The sequence below is a fragment of the Macaca nemestrina genome, chromosome 4, assembly GCF_043159975.1.
Source record: "Macaca nemestrina isolate mMacNem1 chromosome 4, mMacNem.hap1, whole genome shotgun sequence".
Taxonomy (NCBI): Eukaryota; Metazoa; Chordata; class Mammalia; order Primates; family Cercopithecidae; genus Macaca; species Macaca nemestrina.
This window is the reverse complement of record NC_092128.1, coordinates 17,413,530-17,440,376: the sequence shown is the minus strand read 5'-3', so window position 1 is coordinate 17,440,376 and position 26,847 is coordinate 17,413,530. Positions and strand designations below refer to the sequence as shown.

The following is a 26,847-nucleotide window of genomic DNA, read 5'->3' as shown; positions in this document are numbered from 1 at the left end:
CAAGTCTGCATTCCCATGTGTTTGGTGACCTGCTCTCATCTTCCGTTGACACCATCCTCAGAAGTGTATCTCACACTTGCAGTCCTACCTCCATTTGAGAATAAGCTTAGTAAAATGGCTTGTATCCCATCATTTGATTGAACCTGCTCTTGATGAGGTCATTAATGGCCTCTTAGTTGTTAAATTAAAGGGATACTTTTCATGCCACATTTGATTTTCTTTTTTTTTTTTTTTTTTTTTTTTGAGACGGAGTCTCGCTCTGCCGCCCAGGCTGGAGTGCAGTGGCCGGATCTCAGCTCACTGCAAGCTCCGCCTCCTGGGTTCACGCCATTCTCCTGGCTCAGCCTCCCGAGTAGCTGGGACTACAGGCGCCGCCACCTCGCCCGGCTAGTTTTTTGTATTTTTTAAAGTAGAGACGGGGTTTCACTGTGTCAGCCAGGATGGTCTCGATCTCCTGACCTCGTGATCCGCCCATCTTGGCCTCCCAAAGTGCTGGGATTACAGGCTTGAGCCACCGCGCCCGGCCGCCACATTTGATTTTCTTGGCCCGTATCCTTTTAGGTACCTTTAGATATCGTCCTGCTTTGAATGTTGGTGTCCCTCATGTTCCATTCTCATTCTACACACTCTGTAAGGGATCACCACCACATGGTTGTTTTCAGGTATGATATATGGATTTTGGAGTCATCATATTTTTCTAGCCCAGATACTGCTTTTCTTGACATTTTGTATGAATAGAAAACAAATATTTTTTGGTAACAGATTTGTGAAAAATTGCATATTTTAATTTCTTTTTATCTGACCCCTTTTGATAACTGCTCTTAGTTTGTCTTTTGATATCAGATATTTATTTGGAGGTTCTATTCCATTTTTACCGTATTTATAATTTTTTTCTCCATTGAGAATTCCACCCCCTTCTTTTTCTCCCTTCCCACAAGTTTCAAAGAAAAAGAAGTCTGTGATATTTTTCCCCTCTGCATAATTTCCCCACAGCAGGTTGCAGCAGTTGACAAGAGCAGCAGGGACTACTCTCAACTCGAGAAGAGCAATTGCAGAGGAGAAAATGACCCTGTTTGCTGAAAGTAAAGACAGTTTAAGGATTGCTCATTCCTCTTCAACTGCTTTTACCAAGCTTTCCAGCTTCCCTGGGGAAGATTATGTTCCAGGTTGTTCGGTTCATCATGTCAGCAGTTTACCTGCAATAGTCTCTCACTCATTTCTGGTCCTTTTAGTAGCAAAGAGTCTGCTAATAAAAAGTAGCATAGGAAAGGAGGCAGTGGAGTAAAAAAGTTGTCTCTGGAGTCAGACTGAACTGACGCTTCCTAGCAATGTGACCCTGTGTCTTAGGTTCTTCATCTGTACAATGGGGATAATAACAATATCTCATTGGATCACTGAAGGATTGATTAACTGATATAACTGGAAAGCTGTTAGCATCCTATCTGCTAGATTTAAGGGTTCAATAAATGCTAGTAATTGTGAGTACACTTGATATAATACATACTCAGCACTGTGGAAGTTAAAACCAGGTGCCGCTGGTGACTGGGTTGTGAGGGACTTCAGAGACCGCCAGTGGGAAGGGAGATGTGGATCTGCCAGGCGGTCTAAGGTCTGAGCCTTTTATTTATTTCGCCTTTCACATGTAACAAGACAGCTTGGAAAAGTATAGTTTTAAGACTGAGCCAACATAACTACAAAAGAGGCCTGCCATACGTGGTTAAAAGCAGCAAGCCATGTCAGAAGCCTTTTCCATCTGATTTGGGCTCAGATTGTTCCTGTATCACTGCGGACCTTGTCCTCGCTCTTCCCAGCTCTGGTCTGTCTCCCCATCATTTTGGCTTTGGCACAACTCCCCAACGAACTCCCGTGGCTGAGCAGTTAACGATAGCTTAGCTCCTGCTTAGTTCTGGCACATGGTTCTCAGTTTACTCCTTTGGCTTAGTGCTTCTGACACCAGTTCTGCTACTCACCTTGGCCTATGACCCAGGGGCATCCCATTTCTTTCTTTTTTTTTTTTTGAGACAGAGTCTCACTCTGTCTTCCAGGCTAGAGTGCAATGGTGTGATCTTGGCGTGATCTTGGCTCACTGCAGCCTCCACCTCCCAGGTTCAAGCAATTCTTCTGCTTCAGCCTCCCTAGTAGCTGGGACTACATGTGCGTGCCACCATGTCCGGCTAAATTTTTTTTGTATTTTTAGTAGAGATGGGGTTTCACCATGTTGGCCAGGCTGGTCTTGAACTCCTAACCTCAAGTGATCCACCCTCCTCAGCCTCCCAAAGTGCTGGGATTACAGGCGTGAGCCACCATGCCTGGCACTTCCTATTTATTTCTATGGAGCATCTAGCTTCTCAGCTTAGGATCCTAGTACCTTCCTGGAGATTTTAAAATCCCACAGACACCATAAATTCCTTGACATTAAGCTTGCAAAGCAAGTGTGTTACTGTAGCAATGGTTCTGGTCCTTGTGTTTAAGGGTTTTAATTAATATTAGAGCTTTCTTTCTCCAAACATAGGAAAATTAATTTTGATTACTGTATATTGGCTTTTCTTAGCATTGGTACAAGCCACCTTTCAAGTTCTATGGTCAAAAACAGTTTCTTAGAAGTAGTAAAAATAAATGATTATGAGTTTGCCTGAGGGGTGTGTTCAGTGTCATTCTATTTTATTGAGAATGTACTACTAATAATGGTGGCTCACACCTGTAATCCCAGCACTTTGGGAGGCTGAGGCAGGCAGACCACGAGGTCAGGAGATCAAGACCATCCTGGCCAACATGGTGAAACCCTGTCTCTACTGAGAATATGGAAATTAGCTGGGTGTAGTGGTGTGCACCTGTAGTCCCAGCTACTCAGGAGGTTGAGGCAGGAGAATTGCTTGAACCTGGGAGGTGGAGGCTGCAGTAAGCCGAGATCATGCCACTGCACTCCAGCCTGGGCAACAGAGCAGGACTCCGTCTCAAAAATAAAATAAAATAATAATAATAATGATAATAATAGCTAATACTTAATCAGTAATTGCCATGTGCCCAGCACAATTCTGAGCACTTTACATTTATTAACTCATTTCATCTTCCTTATAACTCTGTGAGATGGTTATTAATCTCAGACTCATGTGAGATTAATAGCCCTATATAGATGAAGAAAGTTAGGGGCAGCAAGATGAAGTAATTTGCTCAAGGTCACACAGCTGCTATCAGAGCCATCATACAAAGCCAGATAGTCCTGATCCTAACCTCTCAAAATAGCCACTGTGTCTTAGGACTGTGAGAGAGATGAAGAACTGTAAACTGAGATTACCTTCTATCATACAATCCATTTGGTATAAGAGAAATTGTTATACCATAGTGCTTCAGAGTGAGAGCTTCTGAGCCAGTGGGGTCTGGGTTTAAGTCTTGCCTTTGCCACTTTCTGGATGTGTGACATTGGGCAAGTTATTTAGCCTGTTAAACTTCACTTTTATTTTCCTGTGCAATATGTCACAATATTATTGTGACACTAATCACTGCTCCTGGCACATATTAAAAATAGTACCTATTTTAGGCCAGGAGTGGTGGCTCACGCCTGTAATCCCAACACTTTGGGAGGCTGAGGCAGGCGGATCACGAGGTCAGGAGTTCGAGACCAGTCTGGCCAACATAATGAAGCCGTGTCCTTACAAAAAATATAGCAAATTAGCTGGGCATGGTGGTAGGCACCTGTAATTCCAGCTACTTGGGAGGCTGAGGCAGCAGAATCGCTTGAACCCAGGAGGTGGAGGTTGCATTGAGCCAAGATCGCACCATTGCACTCCAGCCTAGATGACCGAGTGAGACCCTATCTCAAAAAAAATAAAAATAAAAAAAGTACCTATTTTTATTAGAGATATATAAGGCACAACTATGTGCTATGTTCTGTTTGAGGGGTGCAAAGTAAATGTTAAGGGTGCCTAAAGAAAAAAAAAGATTTAAAAAACTTTTTATTATGAAAATCTTAAGCATATAAAAATTAGAGAATAGTATAATGAATCTCTAAGTAACATTACTCAGCTATAGCAGATATCAACATTTCACTAATTTTGTTTCATCTATGTCCTCTACTTTTTTTTTTTTTTACTGGACTAGTTTAAAGTAAACCCAGATATTATATCATTTTACCCATAAATACTGCAATACCTTACTCCAGTAGGTAAGGACTTTAAAAAAAATCACAGTGTTGTTATGATTATCATGAACTTGAAAAAACAAAAATAATTCTTTTATATTATCTAATATTCAATCTGTTTCTATTTTTCTTATTGTTTCCACATTGTCTGTTTTACAGTGCTTTTTGTTCAAATGAATATCAAAATGAGTTTCTGTCTCTTAAGTCTCTTAAACTACAATTCCCCTTCTTTTGATAATGTTTTAGAAACTAGGTCTACATTTGCCCTGTAGAATATTTCATACCCTCAACTGGGCAGATAGCTTCTGCGTAGCTGTGCAGAGCCATATGGGAGCCTGAGGCAAGAAGAAAAACCAGTGATATTGGCCCTGACTTTATTTAAAATTGTGTTACTATATTCATTATAATTTTTGTGCATTCATTTTGATTTTGGAAAATACATATTAAAATATTTATCTCCATTACTGTATTTTTTGGCACACCCTTAAATTTTGTCCTTGAGGCAAGTGCCTCATCACTGTGTTCTAGCCCCAGCCATGAGTTGCTTAATTTGTTCCTCTATCCTTCCTGTGTCTTGTCAGCTGGTGATTAGATCCACATTCTGGAGCTTTGCTATTCACAGTGTGGTCCCGCAGCATAAGCATCTCCTGGGAGCTTCTTAGAAATACAGACTCTTAGGCCCCATCCTGACCCACTGAGTCAGAATCTGCTTTTTAACCAGATCCCTAGATGATGTGTTTGCTCATTAAAGTTTGAGAAGCACTGAGGGGAGCCATAATTAGATTCCAGTGCAGTTTATTTGGCAAGGATGCTTATAGGCCTGTGGTGAATTGCTTACTTGTATAACTTTAAGAGGCATGTATTGTCTAGGTGTCCTGTTTTTGGTGATACTAAGATTGATCAGTAGATTCCGATGTGATCAGCTTGACCCATCCATGAAAGTTAAGAAGGATCACTTCTTAGAGTTCACTAGAGTAAAATGGTTAAGAAAGGGGCCTCTAGAGCCCAATATAGCAAAGCGACCCTGGATAGTTACTTAACTGCTCTATGCTTCAATTCTCTATCTGTAAACTGGAGATAATAGTTGTACCCATTTCACTGGTCATGCAGATTTTTTTTAGAACAATGCCTGACAAAAAGAAAGCTTTCAAACAGAAATAACACTTCTTTTCTTCTTCTTTTAGTCGTTTCCCTCCTCTCAGAGAAAGCATCTTTACAAAGATACCATTTGAATTGAGCCCTGCAGAATGAGTTGGACAGTGTTCTAGGTGATATTAATTACTTAATTATAAGCAGAAAATGGGAATTCACTCCATATTTTTGGAGAGTGGCAAAGAATTAGACTTGACTGTAAAGTCGCATGTTTTCAGGAGGATGGGGGAAAATCCAGTTGATGGAAGGCTTTGGATATAGGAAGTCTGTACTATTTGGGGAACAGTGAACATTTTTAAGGGGAAGAGAATGTCATGAACAAGGTAGCAGTCAAGAAGTTTAATGCAGCACACCTGTGCAGGATACATTTGAAGGAAAAAAAGTCTGAACGTTTACACAAAAAGTAATAAAGGCGTAAACCAGAACGATGGCATTAGGGATGGAAGAACTTATGGGTGGATATGAGATTGTGATAGTGTGAATACATGAGCATGGGTGCCAAAGACAGGGGGTGTCTCTGGTTTGGGTTTTGCTGCTTACTAGCTATGTAGCCTTTATCAAGTTACTTTACCACCTGAACCTCTGAACCTCAGTTTCCTTATAAGCGTAATGGGAATAATTACACCTGTTTGGCAGGTTAGTTGCAAGGAGTAAATAGGTATGTCAAGTGCCTGGTACTGTGCTCAGCTTACAGTTAGCCCTAAAAAGATGCTAGTTGTTATTATTACTAGGTAGTTGACTGGGCATGTGATTGAAGGAGAGGAAGGCAGTAGAAATGATTTTTTTTGGCTTCAAGACTAGGATAATTGGTGATATAGAAATAAGAAAGTTGCCAGAGAATTGGTGTAAGGAGGAGATATTATATTCTGTTTTAGATACATTGAGTTTGAGACCCTGGCAGGCTATCCAGGGGGGAAATGTGTTGGATGCCAGGGGTAAATTATGCATGAGCCCCCCTTGACTAGACTCATAGATTTGCTTTTGGTGCAGATTATGGTTTCAATAATGGTTTGTGCTCCATTTTTCAGTGTCTCTGGTGTTTCTGACAAAGCAGATGTCTTACCTTGACATCAGTTCAGATTAGACTCTGACTTTGCAGTCAGTGGTCTGAGGCCTGGCTGCTTCATCCACAGCTGAAGGTAGGAAGGTTTTGTTCCCCCTCATGGCTTTTCATCATTTCAGATTCTGCTGACATTTTAAGAAAGCAGTTTGTTTTGCTTTTTAGCCATTTCAGAGTTTATCTTTTTCTCTCTGTGCACAGGCTGATACTGAAATTGGGGTATTAATAGGTGCTATTTAAGGAAGCTCATTTATGGGCAATTAAATAACATGCCTGTCAGCCCAGATTTGATAGGAAATAGGGGAACCTTCTTAAATTTTTATTTTAAGTACAATGAAGTTTAATTATATTTCTTTCAACTCTTTTGTTAGATTATCCAGAAAACAGATTTCTTCTTTAAAAAAAAAATCTATATATTTATTTTGCTTCCTCCCCTCTGTCTTGGGAGTGGTGGGCTGAGATGGGCAGCCAGTATATGTAATTTATATTCTGTTTTGTTGATTTCACATACTTTTAAGGGAGTTTTATATCAGTGGTTTTCGATGTTCCAAGCGTTACAGAGACAATAATCCAGCTGATGCTAAAACTAGCCCCTCTGTAGGTAGTAACTGACATCTCAAACATTTCATATCCCAGAACAGCAAAAAGACTGACAGTAGTAGCTGCTAACTTTATGTGTTTATAGGCCGGACATTGTCCAGATCTGTCATGTATCCCGGAACCCAAAGTAAATATCATTTCATGCACGCTATTTATAGAGAACAACTTGTGAGGCAGAGGGACATAGGGACACAGGGACTCTCTCATCCTATTCTTTCTTCTGAAGTAGCTGTCAAGATCTCTATGCAATCTGTTTTCTCTCCCTTTTTTTTTAATTAAATAGATTTGAGTACCTTGTATGAAATTGAGTCTCAATATATATATTTGTTTATAATTGTATATGCAAATATATAATGGCCAATGGCACAGAAAGAACTAGTAATTTGGTTGCCTAGTAAAGATAATGTTATGCAGTATATGGAAGATCAGTATATGGCATAAAGTATTTAAATTGGAGTGTTGGATGGAAGCAAATAAATGAAAAAAGAGCAGAAAAATGGAAGAAGTGACTGGATCGTAAAAGAATGTCAGTGCTTATGAGAATTAGGGGTAGAAATCCTTGAAAAAATGGCCGGTGGTAGAAGCTCAGAGAAGGATGCCCATTAGTGGTAGCCAGAGCTTTGCCTAATGGTGGTACAGTCTGGACTTCAGCATAAACATAGCCAGTCAGAGGCAGAACTTTTTCCCCAGTGCCCACGGAACTCAGCTGACTAACGTGGGCTCCTGTGAATATTAGGAACAGAAATTGATATCTTATGGAGACCCGAGGCTAGGATAAGAGAGTGAAAATAGAAAAATTTCATGTTCTAACAGGAGAAAAAGTGAGCTATGAAGACAGGCTTCCTCCACTTCCATTTCTCTTGGTCAATAGAATGAGGGGATAAACTGCAGAACCATCCTCTGGTTAATGAAAAATTCTACACAACAGACCAAAATGATTAGCTTAGTTATGTGAGAGAAGCCTCCAGGTGATGCCATTTTTCATTAAGTCATTTCCCATCCCGAACTGGAGAGGGAACAAACTGTGTGGAGAAAATCCGAGAAATTAGAAGGTACTTGAAGTATTCACAAGTAGTAGCTTGTTCCATCTGAGTGCATAGAAGTGTAGAGTACAGTGGTTGGGATTTGATAAGAAGGGAAGATGTGGTTTTGGGATTTCTATACTGTTATTTCAGGGAGTGAGAAAGAATAGGTACCAAACTGGAACTTCACTGCAGCCTTTAGCTGTTATTTTAGGTGAAGTTATTAGGTTCTTGAGGTTATTTTAGGTGAGGCCTTCCCATGCAGGGCAGAGGTGGAGTCTTTGGCTACTAAGTGTTCTTGAATTAATGAATTCAAGTAGGGTTAGGTTTAGCTGGGCTTTTTCCTAAACCCACTAGAATGAAAGAATAATAGTAGTAATCACTATAGTGATAAATCATAAATTGAGGTGACCGTAAATGTGGCATTTGCCAGTACATATGGCGAAACAGTGGACAGAGGTTTCTTGATTGCATTTTTGTCATTTGAGAATGTCTGTAGAGAACAGAAGAAAAGCAGAGTATTGGGGAAAATGCCATGTTGAGAAGGAGGAGACTTCAGTTCTAGGACTAAGCCCTTTAGTAACTTCTGTCTCAGTGGGCAAATCACCAGGCCAGATGCTTTTACAGACTAGGTCAATTAGTTATTTTCTGGGAGCTCTAAGGAAATGACAGTATCCTGCTGAAGTGAACATACCAGAATCACTTGCCACTTAGAGACCTGAGCTTATAGAATTACATGTGCTCTGTGTGTGTGCCCAAATGAGAATCATTGCTGTATTGAACTTTGTTACTAATGGGATATTGTCATATATTTGTTTCAGGGGTTTCAGGGTGTGCGGAGAGGTTGACAAGCATTGGACTAGATAATTTCTAAGGACTCTTCCAATCTGAAAAATTTAGATTTCCAGGAAATGGAAATTGGGCTTAGATGCCTTTTACAAAGGCTTTTTTTTTTTTTTTTTTTTTTTTTTGGCCTGGCTGTTTGTAGGGCTTTCAAACTTTCACAAAAAATAAAAATAACAATAGTCAAAACAGGGATTTTAGACCTGAAAATTGCTGTAAATATTTGGAAGCCATGGTTAAACAGTGGGCAAATTCATATCTCTGGGGTGAATCACAATCTCATGTAATGAGGTAAAACATGTTTTGGCAAAAGGCTGCTGGGAGGATTGACTTTATACTGAGACACAAGATGCTGCAGCCCTGTGTTGGTTCATTCCTCATTCCTTGGAATAGGTATTTTGTCAATTTAAATGCTGAATTGAACAATGAACTTGCTAACTATGAACTTGACTTCTCCCTTCTTTCCTTAATGCCTCCCCACTTCTTGGAACAAAAATGCTGTTGGCTTGCTTTGTATTTATATTAAATATTTATCCTTGCTTTGTTAAATATACCACTAACTAAAGAAATTCATTCAGAGGAGCCATTTGTAAACCAAAAATATTATAAATAAATTTTCGGTGCCACCAAAGAAATAGCATTGGAATATAAATTTAATTTTCTCAGCAAGGCAATTTTTACTTCTATAAAAGGGTGTGATTCGCAGATGGAGCAATGGTGAGAGCACACCTGAACAATGGAGAAGGGGTTCTTATTCCTGACACAGGTAGCCCCTACTGCTGTGTTGTTCCCCTGTTGTCTAGGGTTGGACCGCACCGTCTAAGCTAATTTCGATCTGCTATTTTAAAGACACCAGGGGTACCAGCCCGAGTGGTGGGTGAGTAGTTTGGCGGGAAGGGCAGTTACAGAACAGGTGACTCAGGATGAGTTTATAGGCTTTAAAAGGCCATGCTGTAACAGGCAAGTGGTAACAGGCTTTAATCCTTTTAACGCGAGCTGTGAGATGGGATATTGGCATTGAGCAGGGTAAGGGTGATTAGGTTTTAATGGGATGGTAAGGGGTGCATGATCAGTCGCCAAGGAGGGAGTGGAGGTGTCCTATACTTGTAGATTAAGGTGGGGAGATACAAGAGTAGGATGTGAAGGAGGCTTTGAACTGGGAAAAAGGGTGGCAATGAGGTGTGGCTGTAGTCTAGGAATAGTCCGGGAGGCAGATAATTTAGTTAAAATGCCTACACCTAATGAGGGAACTGGGCAGGTGAGGATAACTAAAAAGAGTGCATAAAAGAATGATGTCCAAGTTGGCACCAGAGTTGGGGAGTTTTAAGGGGTTTTGAAGCTTGGCCATCAATACTCACAACAGTTATGGGGGCAAGGGAAACACGCCCTTGAAAAGAGAGTAATGTGAAGTGGTTAGCCTCTGTATTGATTAAGAAGGAGACAGACTTACCCTCCACTATAAGAGTTATCCGAAGCACCTGTGATAGTCTAGGAGGCTTCCGAGGTGATTGTGTTATGCCCAGACCGTTTATTCCCCGAAGAAGACCACCAGAGTCCAGAGTCAAAGCTAAGCAGCAAGGATCTTTATTACAGGTTCGAACCTGGAACTCTCCCTCGCTCGTGAAACGAGATGGGCAGGAGAGCTCCCCCACTGAGCTCCGAACAATGTTATATAGTCTAAGGAAAGTAGGCATAGAATCATTATACAAATTAGAGGTATGATTGGCTGGAGTTTGAACAAAGCGATTTGGCAAACTATGATTGGTTCCCGCCATTTCTGATATTTCAGTACAACCCTTGAGGCAGAAGAGCAGTTTTACACAAAGGCAGTTAATTATATTGCGTCAGGTTGCACAACCAGTTTATGGCTATCTTGCTTAAACACACCTTGTGACCTGGCTATCTTACTTAAACATTCCTTGTGACCTGGCCTCAGAAAGAAAAACATGTACTTACAGAACTTACGAAACCTCTGGTACGTGCAGAGATTAGAAAGCAGAACAAAGAGTTTAGCAACATGGGGGGGGGGGGGAAGGGAGGGTACGCATTTTTGTATCTTTGTGTCCTTTCAATTGGGCAGTGTCAGTCTTCAGCCACTAAGTTGAGAAGATCTGGGAAGGAGTCATTCAGAGCCTTGGGCCAGTTGGACAGTCCAATTTCCAGTGGTGTCCCGCACAGATGGGACATGCCTTAGGAGGAATCCCAGGCTGTGGGCATTCATTGGCCCAGTGGCCAGATTTCCGGCACTTGAAGCAAGTTCCTGGGGGAGGTGGTCCTGGAGGAACGCCTGGTTGCTGCAGTTTAGGCATTTGGAAGTTCTTGTATGCTGGAGATGTGGCTGGGGTTTCTCTCACAGTGGAGGCAAGGAATTGCAATTCAGAAATACGTTGCTACTTGGCTGCCTCTACTCTATTATTGTACACCTTGAAGGTGAGGTTAATTAAGTCCTGTTGTGGGGTTTGAGGGCTGGAATTTAATTTTTGGAGTTTTATTTAATGTCGGGAGCGGATTGGGTAATAAAATGTGTATTGAGAATAAGACGGCCTTCTGACCTTTCAGGGTCTAGGGCTGTAAAGCGTCTAAGGGTTGTTGCCAAATGGGCCATTAACTGGGCTGGGTTTTTTATATTGGTTGAAAAAGAGTCTAAATACTAACTGATTTGGGAGAGGTTGGATAAATAAAAAGGAGCATTAACTTTGACTATGCCTTTAGCTCCAGCCACCTTTTTAAGAGGAAATTGCTGGGCAGGTGGGGGAGGGCTAGTCGTGGAACAAAACTGTAAGCCAGACCAGGTGTGAGGAGGGGAGGTGATAGAAAGATTACAGGGCCGGGGAGCGGACGCGGAGGAAGAATTGGGACCTGGCTCAGCCTGGTGAGGAGCAGCCTGGGGAGGAGGGGAGAGGTCAGATGGGTCCATAAGAAAAGAAGATTGGAAAGACTCAGCAACACTTGGGGTTGGGACTGAGGGGACAGGTGGGAGGGAAGGAAGGAAGATTTGGGACGAGTTGCATTGGGAACAGAGACTAGGGAGGGACCGATGTGTAAAAGAATGCCTGGACATCAGGCACCTCAGATCGTTTGCCTGTTTTATGACAAGAATTATCTAGATCTTGTGGGATGGAGAAATCAAAAGTGCCGTTTTCTGGCTATTTGGAACGATTGTCGAGTTTGTATTGGGGTCAGGTGGCATTGCAGAAGAAAAGGCGTTTAGGTTTTAGGTCAGGTGTGAGTTGAAGACGTTTTAAGTTCTTGAGAACACTAAGGGAGAAGAAGGAGGAATGGAGGGTGGAAGGCTGCCCATAGTGAAGGAGGCAAGTCCAGAGAAAAGAGGGTGGAGACACGGAGAGACGGGGTGGGGAGTGCTTGCCCCCCAGCAAAGCGGTGCTTGCTGCTAAGGGTGAAGGATGAAGGTAGGCGTCCCCGCGTGATCAGACACCTCTGAAACATGGGTGAATAATCAAGCAGGCGTCCCCATATGATTAAAAACCAAGGGAAGACTGTCTTCCCGAGTCCGTGATCAGCGACGGAGTTTTGGGTTCACGGGTAAAACATGTCTCCTGTCTCTGCCAGAAAAGGAAAGGAAATGAAATTAAGAGAAGGGAGAGATTGAAAGATGGCGCCAAGATTGAAAGGAGAAAGAGGTTGAGGGACAGTGAGAGAAGTTGGAGAAGAGAATAAAAAGAGGCCGCTTACCTGATTTAAAATTGGTGAGATGTTCCTTGGGCTGGTGGTCTGAGGACCCGAGGTCGTAAGTGGATCTTTCTCATGGAGCAAAGAGCAGGAGGACGGGATCTCCCAAGGGAGGTCCCCCATCTGAGTCACGGCATCAAATTTCACACGTGTCCGTGTGAAGAGACCACCAGACAGGCTTTGTGTGAGCAATAAAGCTTTTTAATCACCTGGGTGCAGGTGGGCTGAGTCTGAAAAGAGAGTCAGCCAAGGCAGATAGGGGTGGGTAGTGGAAAATTACAGTCAAAGGGGGTTCTCTGGTGGGCAGGGGAGGGGGGTCGCAAGGTGCTCAGTGGGGGAGCTTTTGAGCCAGGGTGAGCCAGGAGAAGGAATTTCACAAGGTAATGTCATCAGTTAAGGCAGGGACCAGCTATTTTCACTTCTTTTGTGGTGGAACGTCATCATTTAAGGCAGGGACCGGCCATTTTCACTTCTTTTGTGATTCTTCACTTGCTTCGGACCATCTGGATGTATATATACGTGCAGGTCACAGGGGATACAATGGCTTAGCTTGGGCTCAGAGGCCTGACACTCAGTCTCCCTAAAATGTTTCCCTAAATGTATGGCTACTAATTTATGTCTCCCTAAAATGTATAAAGGCAAGCTGTACCCCGACCATTTGGGGCATAAGTCCTCAGGACCTCTTGAAGCTGTGTCATGGCTGTGTCCTTAACCTTGGCAAAATAAACAAATTGACTGAGACCTGTCTCAGATATTTTGGGTTCACACATTTGACCTAAAAATTCCTGAACGCAAGTTGGTATACTTTTTACTAGTATAGGAGGCAGTGCTGTACATTTGTCCTTTGCATTTGATAGTAGAATTTTTAGCTGTTTTTCTTTTGCTGAATTTCGCCATCAGCAATGCAGATGTTGAAATTTTAATGTGATTGCCTCTGTGGCCCTTATTTTCACTGACATCTTCTAAGCACTCTAAGGGGCATTGAAATGAAGACAGTCACCACTTAATACATGGTTATCAATAGGATTTCTTCCTTTATGCTTTCGTTACATTAGGAAACTTCTTTGTTGCATTGGGCTTGGGAGAGATGTTTCTTTGGTAGCAGGTAGTACATGATAGTGCGGTTTAGAGAACAAGAAGAGATAACCTTCTTTGGTTAAATGGGGAAGACCAGACCGGTAGGCCCTAAAATCCTTTTAAAAATCATTAACATTTTCATTGTTCCCTTGGTTTTCTGACCTGTTACACTGAGTACCTTCTATCCAAATGGAGATTCTGTCGGCCCAAAAGATCAAGCATTCTTCCTTAGCAAGATGCATTTCCTCCTGCTTGATCAGCTGTCTTTCTGTCAGAAAGGCAGGGCTGGTCACTATTTTCCCATATATGACAAAGGTTCAGTGCAGCCATTATCTGTTTGGGTAGGGAGTCCGGGATATGGGGAGGGCCATGCCATGTATAGTTTAGAAAAGCTGTCTCCTTCTGCACGCACTTTTAAGATTCATTTTTGTCTTTGCTTCCATTTCTTTCATTCCTATTGCTCCATGGGCAACCATGGGCACAGCCACTGGCAATATCATGATTAATTATTCTAGGAAGCCTGGATAACTTGAAGTGATTGTTATAAACATCTAAACTTGAAATCTATTTTGTTTAAAGCAAAGACTGTGTTTGCATGCACCAAGGAAAAAGCTGGTGGTAGAAATTGCTGTACAATTTGCCTCTAGACTGTAGTGGGAAATATTCTTTTTGGGAAATAGGGTGGATCGATGTGGTTTTTCTCTCCATGTAAAGTTGCTATTGGAATAACAACTTACCGTATTTTGCAGTCCTAAAGTAATAAATAAAATATTTATGGCTTGGAATAAGTTGAGAGCATCCCATTATCTATAGTAGCAAGCATGTTCTTATTCTTTTCAAGCCTCAGGCAGAGTGACATCAGCAGATTTTTTTTTCATTTTCTAATCCGGAGCCTTCTAATTTCTTTCTGTCAAAGAACCTGCATTTTAATACTGAGCAGATCTGCAGGGACCCTTTTTGATATGACTACGTTTTGTAGCACCTCTTTTAAATTGTATTTAACTTCAGTTCTCAGAAGACAGCGTGGTGTAGTGGAAAAAACATGGGCTTAGAATTTATATAGTGTCTTGGTTGGCTTGGAAATGAGGTCTTCGGTTCACATTCAGATTCTTGACTCATTAGTAATCTGGAATTTTCTGATGACCACACTCAGAGTTCTTCTAGCTACAGAACCAGTTCTTGTGGTGCTTCTTGGTGTGTCAAAAGGAACTCCCCGCTTAGCCTCTTTAGAGAGTACTCCTTCCATTACACTCTGCACACCCACACACCCTGGGAGCTTCTTGATCTGGTAACGTTTTTGTGCGCTTGGAATTTTTTCGTTTTTCATGCTGTACTACACCATAATGACTCTTACCCTTGCCCTTTGGTGATCATCACACTGGAGAACCATCCCCACTCATCTGTGCTTTCAGAATGCCAAATCCTCATACGAAGAATAACCTTCAGTTTCTCCTGCAGGACAAAGCATGCCTGTCTGAGCACAGTGAGTCAATCTCTCCTGTTCAAACATTTGCCACTTATTTATTAAACAAGTATTTACCAAGTACCCTGTATCTACGAGAGTGTGCCGTGGGCTGTGGATGAGAAAATGGTGAATTATCCATGATTTCAAGAAGTTTATAATCTAGGAAGGAAGATAAGTAAAGCAGTTTTTGTGTGGTGGGTTGTATTGTGCTTGGCTTTTTTTTAAAAAGGAAGGGATAAAATGATCAAATCCTTGAAGATGTAGTTTGTTGTGTCTCTTAACATGCAGTTTGCCAAGAGCAGAAGCAGCATCAAGGGGGAATGGTGGAAGATAAGGAAAACTTTTTCCTCAGTTATCTACCTGATTTTTCCTTTGACTTTCAAATGAAGTACAGGGTGATTTTGGGATTCATTTGGTGTTCTCTGTCAACTGTCCATGATCAGGGTATCTCTTCCTCCTACTTTTCACCCTACTCGTATAGATCATCATGTCCAGTCTCATTCCTTCTATTAGCAGGTAGCTAAGATTGCTATACAGAACTTAAGACTTGCATTTCCAGCTGTCACCTAGACACCTCCACCTGGGTTCTCACCCCATCTCGGATAGACAGACCCAGAACTAAGCTAAGTTTTCTCCCTCTCACCTGCACTTTTCTACTTCATTCCATCTCTGTGAATGGTACTGTCTTCTACCAATTGCTTAATGCAAGATGTGGACGCTATCTTTGACCCCTCATCTTTTCTTTAATTCCCGCCAGCCATCCCTCAAGTTTACCTCCTGAATATCTGCTGAATCTGTCCTCTTTTCTGTGTCCCCGCTGCCACAATCCTAGTTCCAGTCATCATCACCGACTATCACTGAGGGAGCCTCTGAGGTTTCACTAGATTCAGTCTTACCTCTGACCAATGCCTTCTTCACACACTGCAGCCAGAAGTAATCCCTCCAAAATGTAAACCTGGTCACATCCATTCTCTTAAAACCCATTAATGACTCCTTATGGCCCTTAGGAGAAATCCAGATTACTTAAATAGCTGAAAATGTCCATGGTGACCTGGCCTTTACCTGGCTTCTCCCATGGCGTGTGGCCTCCAGCTGTCCCGAACTACTTTCTCTTTCCTAAATTGGCCACGTTCTAGCACTTGCAGGCTTTGACATGCTATTTCTCTTGCCTAGATTCTACTCCCTATTTTTGCCTGGCTACTTTTTATTTTTCCCCTAGATCTCGGCTTCAATGTCATATCCTGTAAAAAGCCTCTAATTCTGTCAAAACTAGGTTAGATGCCCGCATTATTTGCCCCTTTTATGGATTACCCAAAAGTGAAATTGCATCATAATTGCCTGGTGAATTGTCATTGTTCCCTACTAAACTATAAACTTCACTAGGACAGGGAATGTTGGGCTTATTCACAAGCAGTCCAAGACACCCAGCACAGTGCCTGGCATATTATTTATCAAGAAACACGTTTTACTATGCCACCAATATTTACCAAGAGCTGTTCTTCTTTGCCACTTGATCCTAAGCTTCTTCAGGGCAGGACCAAATCTATTTGTGTGCCATAGGCAGCACTTCGTGTTAAATGAGTTTGTTTCAACAACTACCTTCAGAAGCATTATTGCACCTGACCTTTTAAAAAATATTATGTGGGCCGGGCGCGGTGGCTCAAGCCTGTAATCCCAGCACTTTGGGAGGCCGAGACGGGCGGATCACGAGGTCAGGAGATCGAGACCATCCTGGCTAACACGGTGAAACCCCATCTCTACTAAAAAATACAAAAAACTAGCCGGGCGAAGTGGCGGGCGCCTGTGGTCCCAGCTACTCAGGAGGCTGAGGCAGGAGAATGGCGTAAACCCGGGAGGCGGAGCTTGCAGTGAGCTGAGATCCGGCCACTGCACTCCAGCCTGGGCGACAGAGCCAGACTCAGTGTCAAAAAAAAAAAAAAAAAAAAAAAAAAAAAATTATGTGAATATAAATTGAAAAATTTATATTAGATGAGACTATGCAATTTAAAAAATGTGCCATAAAACATACAACTAAATGAGTAATTGCCCATTGAGTATTGTCTGAAGTTTAGAAGAAAAAGCATCTGCTTAGGGACAGCCTGGCATGGGTCTGAATTCCAACTCTGCTGTTAGCAGAAAGGGGTCCTGATCCAGACCCTAAGAGAGGGTTCTTAGATCTTGCACAAGAAAGAATTCATGGCGACTCCATAGAGTAAAGTGAAAGCAAGTTTATTAAGATAGTAGGCCAGGCACAGTGACTCACACCTGTAATCCCAGCACTTTGGGAGGCCAAGGCAGGTGGATCACGAGGTCAGGAGTTCAGTTCAAGACTGGCCTGGCCAACATGGTGAAACCAATATAAAAATTAGCTGGGTGTAGTGGCGTGCACCTGTAATCCCAGCTACTCGGGAGGCTGATGCAGGAGAATCACCTGAACCTGAGAGACGGAGGTTTCAGTGAGTGGAGACAGCATCACTGCACTCCAGCCTGGGGGACAGAGCGATACTTTGCCTCGAGGAAAAAAAAAAAAAGAAAGTAGAAGAATAAAAGGATGACTACTCCGTAGGCAGAGCAGCAGCATGGACCACTCAGGTGCTTATACTTGTTACTTCTTGCTTATATGCTATACAGGGGGTGGATTATTCATGAGTTTTTTCAGAAAAGGATGGGCAATTCCCAGAACTGAGGGTTCCTCCCCTTTTTAGACCATATAGCGTAACTTCCAGATGTTGCCATGGCATTTGTAAACTGTCATGGTGCTGGTAGGAGTGTCTTTTAGCATGCTAATGTATTCTAATGAACATATAATGAGCAGTGAGGACACCAGAGGTCACTCTCATCACCATCTTGGTTTTGGTGGATTTTGGTCCGTGTCTTTACTGCAGGCTATTTTATCAACAAGGTCTTTATGAGCTGTATTGTATGCCACCCTCCTATCTCATCCTGTGACTAGAATGCCCAAACTTCTAGAAATGCAGCCCAGTAGGTCTCAGCCTCTTTTTACACAGCCCCTACTCAAGATGGAGTCACTCTGGTTCAAACACCTCTGACACTACCACTTAGTAACTCTGTGGTTTTGGGCACGTCACTTTCCTTCTCTGAGTCTTGGCTTCCTGATCTGTAAAATGAGAATATTTTCTGTTACCTAATAATGCCTACCTTGCAAGGTTGTTACAAAGATTAAAGGTTTATGAAAACAACTGCCATAGTACTTGGTACAAGGTAGTTGCTCTATGTTATGTTTTGTCTTTTATTCTGACAATGCTGACATTACTGAAACATTTTTGGAATTTCTTTGTTGAGATAGTTTTCAGAGCTTGCTATAGATCATCAGACTATCTCAATGGGAGAAATCTTTTTTCTTTGAGGATGTGTTTGATTTTTAGGAATAGTCAGGTTCAGATAGCAAGATCAAGATGGTTAACACCGTTTTTGATATTAAACAAAGTTAAGTATGAATTGTTTTTTGAGACAGTTTCACTCTTGTTGCCCAGGCTGGAGTTCAATGGCATGATCTCGGCTCATTGCAACCTCTGCTTCCTGGCTTCAAGCGATTCTCCTGCCTTAGCCTCCCAAGTAGCTGGAATTATAGGCATGTGCCACCACGCCTGGATAATTTTGTATTTTTAGTAGAGACAAGGTATCACCATGTTGGTCAAGCTGGTCTCGAACTCCCGACCTCAGGTGATCCACCCACCTCGGCATCCCACAGTGCTGGGATTACAGGCGTGAGCCACCGTGCCTGGCTCAAAGTTAAGTGTGATTATAATGAGATTTTCTTTTGTAATATCAAAATTGGTACATATTCTGGCTCTCTCACAGGTGGCATTGACAGGATATTCCATTTGGCACATTAAATTCAGGGAATTAACAATCACAAAATCTTTTGATTTTGAATAGCATTCTGATTAATCAGAATTAATAAACTCAGAAGAGCTGAAATCTTTAATAATATATTTAATCACAAGCTAGTGATCAGAATTTTATTTCTAGCAACAGAGAACTTAGGGGAAAAAATGATCTAAGGTGCTACCCCATATTCTTGTGCATATTCGGGGCTATTGTCTTTTCAGGTAGGTCCACGGAAATCAGTGTGGCTGAGCTGTGGCAAGGGTGGTGTTCTTTCCTAATGACCCAGAGGAGCCTGTTGCCTTTCGGAGACCTGTCCTTCGTGGTAGAGGAGGAGCCTGGAAATGGGCAGGATATAGAGATGGGATTGCAGCTTTTACAGAAGCATAGAGGGCTTGTGCAGAAAAATCCACAGGCTGAGTTTGTAGGAGAGATTGGAGGTACAAGGTAATTAGTCTACTAAAGGAAAGCATTGAAAGCGGGGGCCGGGGGGACCACAGTCCGGAGAGGCTGGACGCTGCCTTCCTAGGGCCCTGTGCAAGTTGAACTAGGGGTCAGCACAGTCCAGGGGGAGGGTCAGTGACAATGCCCAGGTTACTATGAGGAACCTCTTATTATTTTGTTATCCAGAGGTTACTGTGGGTTCAGTGTTTTACCTCTTCATTGTATATAAGGTCGTAAATGCAAATTATCCAGTAAGCTGTAAGGAGTTAGTGACATGTTAATTATTTTCAAGAATTTTGCTAGTTTGTACCCTGAATTTACCTCATCTTGTAGTGTATTTTTGTTGTCGTTACTGATGTTAGAATGATTCAGTGAGAGCATTTGATGGGGAGGGACACAAGAAGAAAGGGAAACATGAATATGTGTTATTTCCTGTGGGGAGTCATTAAAAAAACAATATTTGTGAATACTGGGTGCGGAGGGAGAGAAGGTTGCACAATGCCCTTTGCCACCTGGGCTTAGGGGAGCAGAGTCACTTAAGCCAATGGGGACTGGGCTGACTTGTGCTGGATTTCACAAGGGGTGAGGTTCCTCAAAATCTTTGTTATTGAACAACATCAGCTTTTGGGGTACTGATGTCATTTATCATTTCAGTAAAACATGGTTCTTAGGTTTTTGTTTGTTTGTTTTTTGAGACAGAATCTCTCTCTATAGCCCAGGCTGGAGTGCCATGGTGCGATCTCCACTCACTGCAGCCTCAGCCTCCCAGGTTCAAGCGATTCTCCTGCCTCAGCTTCCCGAGTAGCTGGGATTACAGGCCTGCACCAGCACGCCTGTCTAATTTTTGTATTTTTAGTAGAGATGGGATCTCACCATGTTGGCCAGGCTGGTCACGAACTCCTGACCTCAAGTGATGCGCCCACCTTGGCCTCCCAAAGTGCCAAGATTACAGGCCTGAGCCACTGCGCCCTGTTTGTTCTTAGGTTTGAGATTTCAGATTCACAGCATCCATACTTCCTTGTGGATGATGTTCCCTTAGTGAAGCCGCCTGCTTTATGAAGTTCAGGGGTTGTTCTGCAGCCTGGTTATGGAATCACGGAGCAGAAGCCTTTGACAGCAACTATGGCAAAAAGTAAAGCTTGCTTATTCCTTTTCATTCACTGTAAATGTCAAAATCCCATTTGAATTACTGTAAAAATGCAAAATTTAAAGTTTTCAATGTTATTTTAAAAAGTCTAGAAAGAGGATATAAGCAAAATAATTTTTTTTTCAAGTTTTTCTATAAATTGGTTATTGTTCATCTTCTCTGGGTATTTGATTTCTTAACTGTTGTTAACCAATTTGAAGTTACTATCTTAGCAGTGCCAGCAATGTGCATTAGCATTAGCACAAGCTCTTAGATGAAGATTCTGGAGCCCCATAGGTGACTGGAGCCATTTAAAATGCTTTTATGGTAGAAACATATTTTAGAGACCTTAATGTTAAATAGGTGATCATATTCTGACAGAATGCTTTCATTTTTGGAAGCCAAAATTTTGCCTCATGACAAAATTCTCCATTTATGATCTCTTTTAGTGTCTGATGGTGACATAAAAAATAAGTGATTTAGATAAAACAGTAGCAGAAGAAAGTAAACATCAAATTTACTTGTGCAAATGACCTAATTTCCACTGGGTACGAAAAATGGAGGATATGTATATTAGTTTTCTATTGTTACCTTAACAAATTGCCACAAACTTAGTGGTTCAACACACCACAAATTTCTTGTCTTGCATTCTGTGAATTAGAAGCCCAAAGCAGCTCTCACTGGGCTAAGACAAAGTGTGGCAAGGTCTGTGTTCCTTGTGGAGGCCCTAGGGGAGAATCCTTTTGCTTTTCCAGCTTCTAGAGGCCACCACATTCCTTGACTGTCTTCACAGCCTTCTTGCATCACAGCTGGCAAGGTTGCATTTTTCTGACCATTCTTCCATGATCGCATCTGCCTCTGATCAGAACCGGGAAACTTTCTGGTTTGAGACCTTTGTGGTTAGATTGGGCCCATCTGGATGATCTAGGACAATCTCCCATGTCAGGGTCCTAAGTTTAATCAGGTCTGTAAAATCCCTCTTGCCATGTAAAGTAACATACCCTCAAGTTGTGAGGATTCGGATGTGGAAATTTTGGGGGGATGCGGCATGATTCTGGTTACCATAATATGGAAATATTTAACACAAACTTTTATTCAGAGGATGTATTTTTCAAATGTGCTGATAACTTGTTATCAGGTTATTTCGTTTGTTTGTTTTTTCAGACAGAGTCTCACTCTGTCGCCCAGGCTGGAGTGCAATGGCATGATCTCAGCTCACTGCAACCTCCGCCTCCCAGGTTCAAGCGATTCTCCTGCCTCAGCCTCCCAAGTAGCTGGGATTATAGGCGCCCACCACCATGCCTGGCTAATTTTTGTAGTTTTAGTAGAGAGGAGGTTTCACCATGTTGGCCAGGGCTGGTCTTGAACTCTTGACCTCAGGTGAACTGCCCGCCCACTTTCACTAGGGTGTTTTTAGAGAAAAGGTGCATATATTAAAAAATAAAAAAGCTCACAAATTTTGTTTGGATCATAATCTATTGTTAAAGCTAATGATTATTCTCTTTTGCTTACTTTGATAGTGATAACCTACTAAGGAGAGCAGCCTGTCAAGAAGCTCAGGTAATACTATTTAATGTGATAAAATTAAACCCCTCCTTATCTTCATTGTGCAGAAAACTGAAGCTCTTTCAGGGGACTTGCACAGTGTCTTGCATCTGTGCAGTTTGGCTATTTTTTAGCACTATCAGGATGAATCACGCTGGGAGCCAACTCTGAGTAGAACTCCAGGAAGTTAACCATCTGGTGAAGAGCAGTTCTGACGCCCACCCCTGTAGACTGTTTGTTTCTGGATTGGTCCTGGGAACACAAAGCTGGACTGGTAGAAGCTCTGGGAATTTGTTTGTGTCTACAGTTGTCTTTGTAGATCTGGCTAACCCCTGAATCATCCCTGATCCGAATAACTCCCAAGGATATCAGTTCAGAACAAGTGTTACCTCTAAAAGTCAAATCTTCTTAAAATTGTTGATTCATATTTTTAAAGTCCATCTTCAAGCTCAACTGGTCCATATCATGTACACTCTTACATTCCATGAGATTTTACTTAAATATTCATTTATATGGCTAATTAATTATAGCTGGATTATAAATCCTTTCAAATTTAAGGCCACTTTTTTGCTCCCCACTGCAAAAATGTACATTATACTTTGCAGATGAAATTCTGTGACTGAGTTGCCTTTTTGTTTTGTATCATTTGAGCTTATGATGTCAGAAATACCAAAATAGAAACATGAAAATCAAAAGTGGCAAGTGTATGAAGCATTTAGTAATAGAAGTAGGTGGCAGACCTCATGTGTGTTTCTGAAATGTTTTAATGGATGACAGTGACAATAGATACTATAAATTAATTCCTCTCTTTGATTGTTACAATAGATATTATAAATTAATTCCTCTCCTTAGCAGTTGTTACAGTAGATACTATAATTCCCCTTTTTAGCGATTGTTATCTGGCTGTTCTAAATCTGTGTTTTAAGAATTTGATTACTTCTTTGTTTAAATTTATTATCTTTCATATGGCTCTAAGTTGTTTTAGAAATCAATTCAAATAAACTTTAATATTAAATTAAAGGTGATCCCCGTCCCAAGCCAATCATTAGCAACTGGAAAATCCTCCTGGAGTACAGTGGTGTGATGTTGGCTCGCTGTAGCCTCTGCTTCCTGGGTTCAAGCGATTCTCCTGCCTCAGCCTCTCAAGTAGCTGGGACTACAGGTGCACACCACCACGCCCAGCTAATTTTTGTATTTTTACTAGAGATGGGGTTTCACCGTGTTGGCCAGGATGGTCTCGATCTCAACCTCGTGATCCACCTGCCTTGGTCTCCCAAAGTGCTGGGATTACAGGCGTGAGCCACTGTGCCTGACCCCTTTCTTTCACTCTTTAAGGAAGAGTAGACCTGTGTGATTGTAGGACCCTCCCTTTCTTGTTGAAGGTAAATGCCTCCACCTCTGTTCTAAATCCTCTCTCCTCATACGTTTTCAGGGATGATGTTCCTTTAGTTATTTTCTCCTTCTCGTGTCCTTCTCTTTTCTTTTCTTTCCTTTCTCTTTCCTTTCCCTTTCCTTTCCTTTCCCTTTCCTTTCCCTTCCCTTTCCCTTCCCTTTCCCTTTCCCTTTCCCTTTCCTTTCCTTTCCTTTTTCCTTTCCTTTCCTTGGAGTCTCATTCTTTTGCCCAGGCTGGAGTGCAATGGCACAATCTCAGCTCACTGCAACCTCCGCCTCCCGGGTTCAAGCAATTCTCCTACCTCAGACTCCTAAGTAGCTGGGATTACAGGCACATCCCACCATGTCTGGCTAATTTTTGTATTTTTAGTAGAGACGGGGTTTCACCATGTTGGTCAGGCTGGTCTTGAACTCCTGACCTTGGGATCCATCTGCCTTGGCCTCCCAAAGTGCTACAGTTACAGGTGTGAGCCACCACGCTGGCCTTATTTCTTTCTACTATTCTAATTCTCCACTTCCCCTGCATGTTTAGTTCCTTCCATCTCACAAATGGAAGTGGATTTGTCCTTATAGCCTCTGCTGGCTAATTTTCCTATCTGTGTACTTCCTTTTAGAGTCTAAATTCTTGAAAATATGATATTTAAAAACAAATTTCACATAAACTTAAAGTAGTCTCACATAAACTCCTTAGCTCACTGTGAATGTCTAAATAAGAATGAAAACAGAATAGAAATTATAATGTTCCAGAAACTTCTTACAAAGAAATAGTCTTTTTCTCTACTTCAGAAAAAAAGTATTTTTGTTTTTGTTTTGTTTTGAAAGCAAGAAATAGACAACAATAAGAAAGGCTCCAAAATGAACTGTCAGGGAGATGGCAGATTTAGAGTAAGTTATTCAATAAAAAATATTTGCATAACTTTTTTTCCTCCTCCCATGTTTACTTTGTACTTCCATACTAGAATTCTGCTTTCTTGGTTCAGGCCTACTCCCACCATTCAAGACCCCAATTTTTGCTCATTTTGTTACTTTCCTATTCTTATTCTTTTTGTTGACCATCATTTCCAATTCAGACATAATAACAAGAGTTCCCATTCATTTCTCATTTGGACTCCTCACATCTAGTCCTCTGCCTTTTAATTCTACCTCATCCTTGATCCTCTCTTTAGAGCTTCGAAAGGCTTTGGAATTAGAAGATGTATATTCCAGGCTTGTAATTTATCAACTCTGTAACTTTCAGGAACTTAGTCTTCCTGATTCTGGACTTTCTAATCTGGAAAACTGAGATTATTTTATACCTCCTTGGTTTCTGAGAACTAAGAATAATGTATGTAAAAATGCCAAATAGAAGGTGCTTAGTATATATTAGTTACGTTTCTTTTCTCCTGCCAGTTGCTGCTATTTAGTTATCATACAGGGTTGCAAAGAAGAGAAGGCAAATAGACTATTAGGTTTATTTTGTATGTGTATAAAGATATGAAGATTAACTGGTAACACAAAGATTCTTCATGAACAAGTTTTAGTGATGAGCTGGAGAGAATATTGTACTCTGCAAACTAAAGACATAGATTAAACTTCTCTCCTGACGGACTATGGCCTTACTAATTATATGTTTATAATAAACCTAGCCATGTCTTATAGAGAAAATAAATGTTATTTGCCTCTAGTAAATAAAGCAGGAATTTTTATTCCAATACAAAATAGAGCTTATTGTCATTAAATAATGTTACTTTTTGTTGTTGTTAATGGCATTTTCATTAATATGAGATCATGAAAGAACATTTTCCCCCAAGGTTAGATACCATATGTGCTGCAAGTAAATTTTTTTTTGGAATGGAAGAATGCATGTGACATTTACCAAATAAATAGACTTTTACTGAAAACTTTGCTCTTTTCTTTTTTAGGAGTTTGGCAATCAACTCATTCCTCCCAATGCACAAGTGAAGAAGGCCACTGTTTTTCTCAATCCGGCAGCTTGCAAAGGGTAGTGCCGTTTGTGACTTGTTATATACTTGGTTTTTTAAGGGGGAAAGAAATCACAGACTGTCAGTCAGCTAGTGAGATTCTGTGAAATTGGAAGAACTAGGTTTAATACTCTTCTAGCAATAAGATTCATTTGTAATGTAGAAATAACAGTTAAATGAGAAATAACTATAAAACTAATGGATGCTTAGCAAACTTGTCTAATTGAAGTTTAATAATCATTCCAGGATTAACACCTACAAAGATGTCTTGTTTGCTTGGAAATAGTCCCCTCGGGAGCAACTGCTGTACTGCTAGGGCGTAAATCCTTAGGCCATCTCTGTCCACAGGATGTTCAGAGATGGCCAAGAATACTGTGAGCTTCGGAGATCAGCAATGTTCTTTCCAAAAGGGATGATCCTTGAGCTAGGCCTGAGAGGAAGCAGGCAGGAGAAGACTACTCACTCTTCTCAGCTGAGGAAATGGCTTATAGGGCCGGGGCCTGGAGACAGGAGTGACCTAGTTATGGCTTTGCTATGACACAGGACAGCCTGTAACTGGTCTGGCTGGCCTGGAAAGGTCATGTGGGAATTGTGGGAATTAAGGTGTGAAGAATAATTGAGACTTGGGTATGTAATGATTTGATCATGACAGTTCATTGATTATACAAATGAACCACACTAAAAGGTGGGGAGGCTGTATGTGGGGGTGGGGAGTGGGTGTGTGGAGATTCAAAGTCTGTTAAGGAAAAATAAATGGGCAAAACTTTTTTTTAAACAATATTAGATGCAACTGTTATTCACTTGGAAAGGTGAATACAAAGACCTAGATGGCTTTAGAATAAATAATTAACCTTTTTTTTGAAAAAAAAATAGTCAGAATTAAAGGGTTGAGTGTTAAAAAGTGATATCTCTTATGTCCCTAATGTCCAAGATAGTTCTTTCTGGCTTTTTGGGAATCAGAAAATCAGTAGGCTCGGTGCAGTGGTTTACGCCTGTAATCGCAGCACTTTGAGAGCCTGAGGTGGGCAGATCACTTGAGCCCAGGAGTTTGAGACCAGCCTGGGTAACATGGTGAAACTCTGTCTCTACAAAAATACAAAACTTAGCTGGAAAATATACAAAAATTAGACAAGTGGCAGCATTTACCTGTAGTTGCAGCTACTTGGGAGGCTGAGGTGGGAGGATCACCTAAGCCCGGGAGGTCAAGGCTGCAGTGAACCATGATCGTGCAACTGCAGTCCAGCCTGGGTGATAGAGTGAGACCCTGTCTCAAAAAAAAAAAAAAAAAAAAGAGAAAAAATTAGTAAATATGTATTAAATTGGATTCTATAAGATCTAAGTCAAATGACGTTAAGGTAATAAGAACAACAATAAGAAAGATAGTTTGGGCTGAATTGTAAGTGGTAGGCATAATGTTGTCTGGAGTAAAACACTGGGTCTCTGAAGTCAGTTTTTCTAGTCATTTCTTGAGAGGCAGTGAGTG

General features: G+C 41.4%; 1 protein-coding gene across 3 annotated transcripts in view; it reads left to right on the top strand.

Moving 5' to 3' along the window:
• Positions 1-26,847, top strand: part of LOC105471269 (acylglycerol kinase) — a 110,749-nt gene that overhangs the window by 15,396 nt on the left and 68,506 nt on the right. For all 3 annotated transcript variants that reach the window (XM_011723639.3, XM_011723637.3, XM_011723638.3), the window contains exons 3-4: positions 21,987-22,026; positions 25,305-25,384. In XM_011723639.3, the coding sequence (XP_011721941.1) occupies positions 21,987-22,026; positions 25,305-25,384 (120 nt within the window). The remainder of the gene's footprint in view (positions 1-21,986; positions 22,027-25,304; positions 25,385-26,847) is intronic.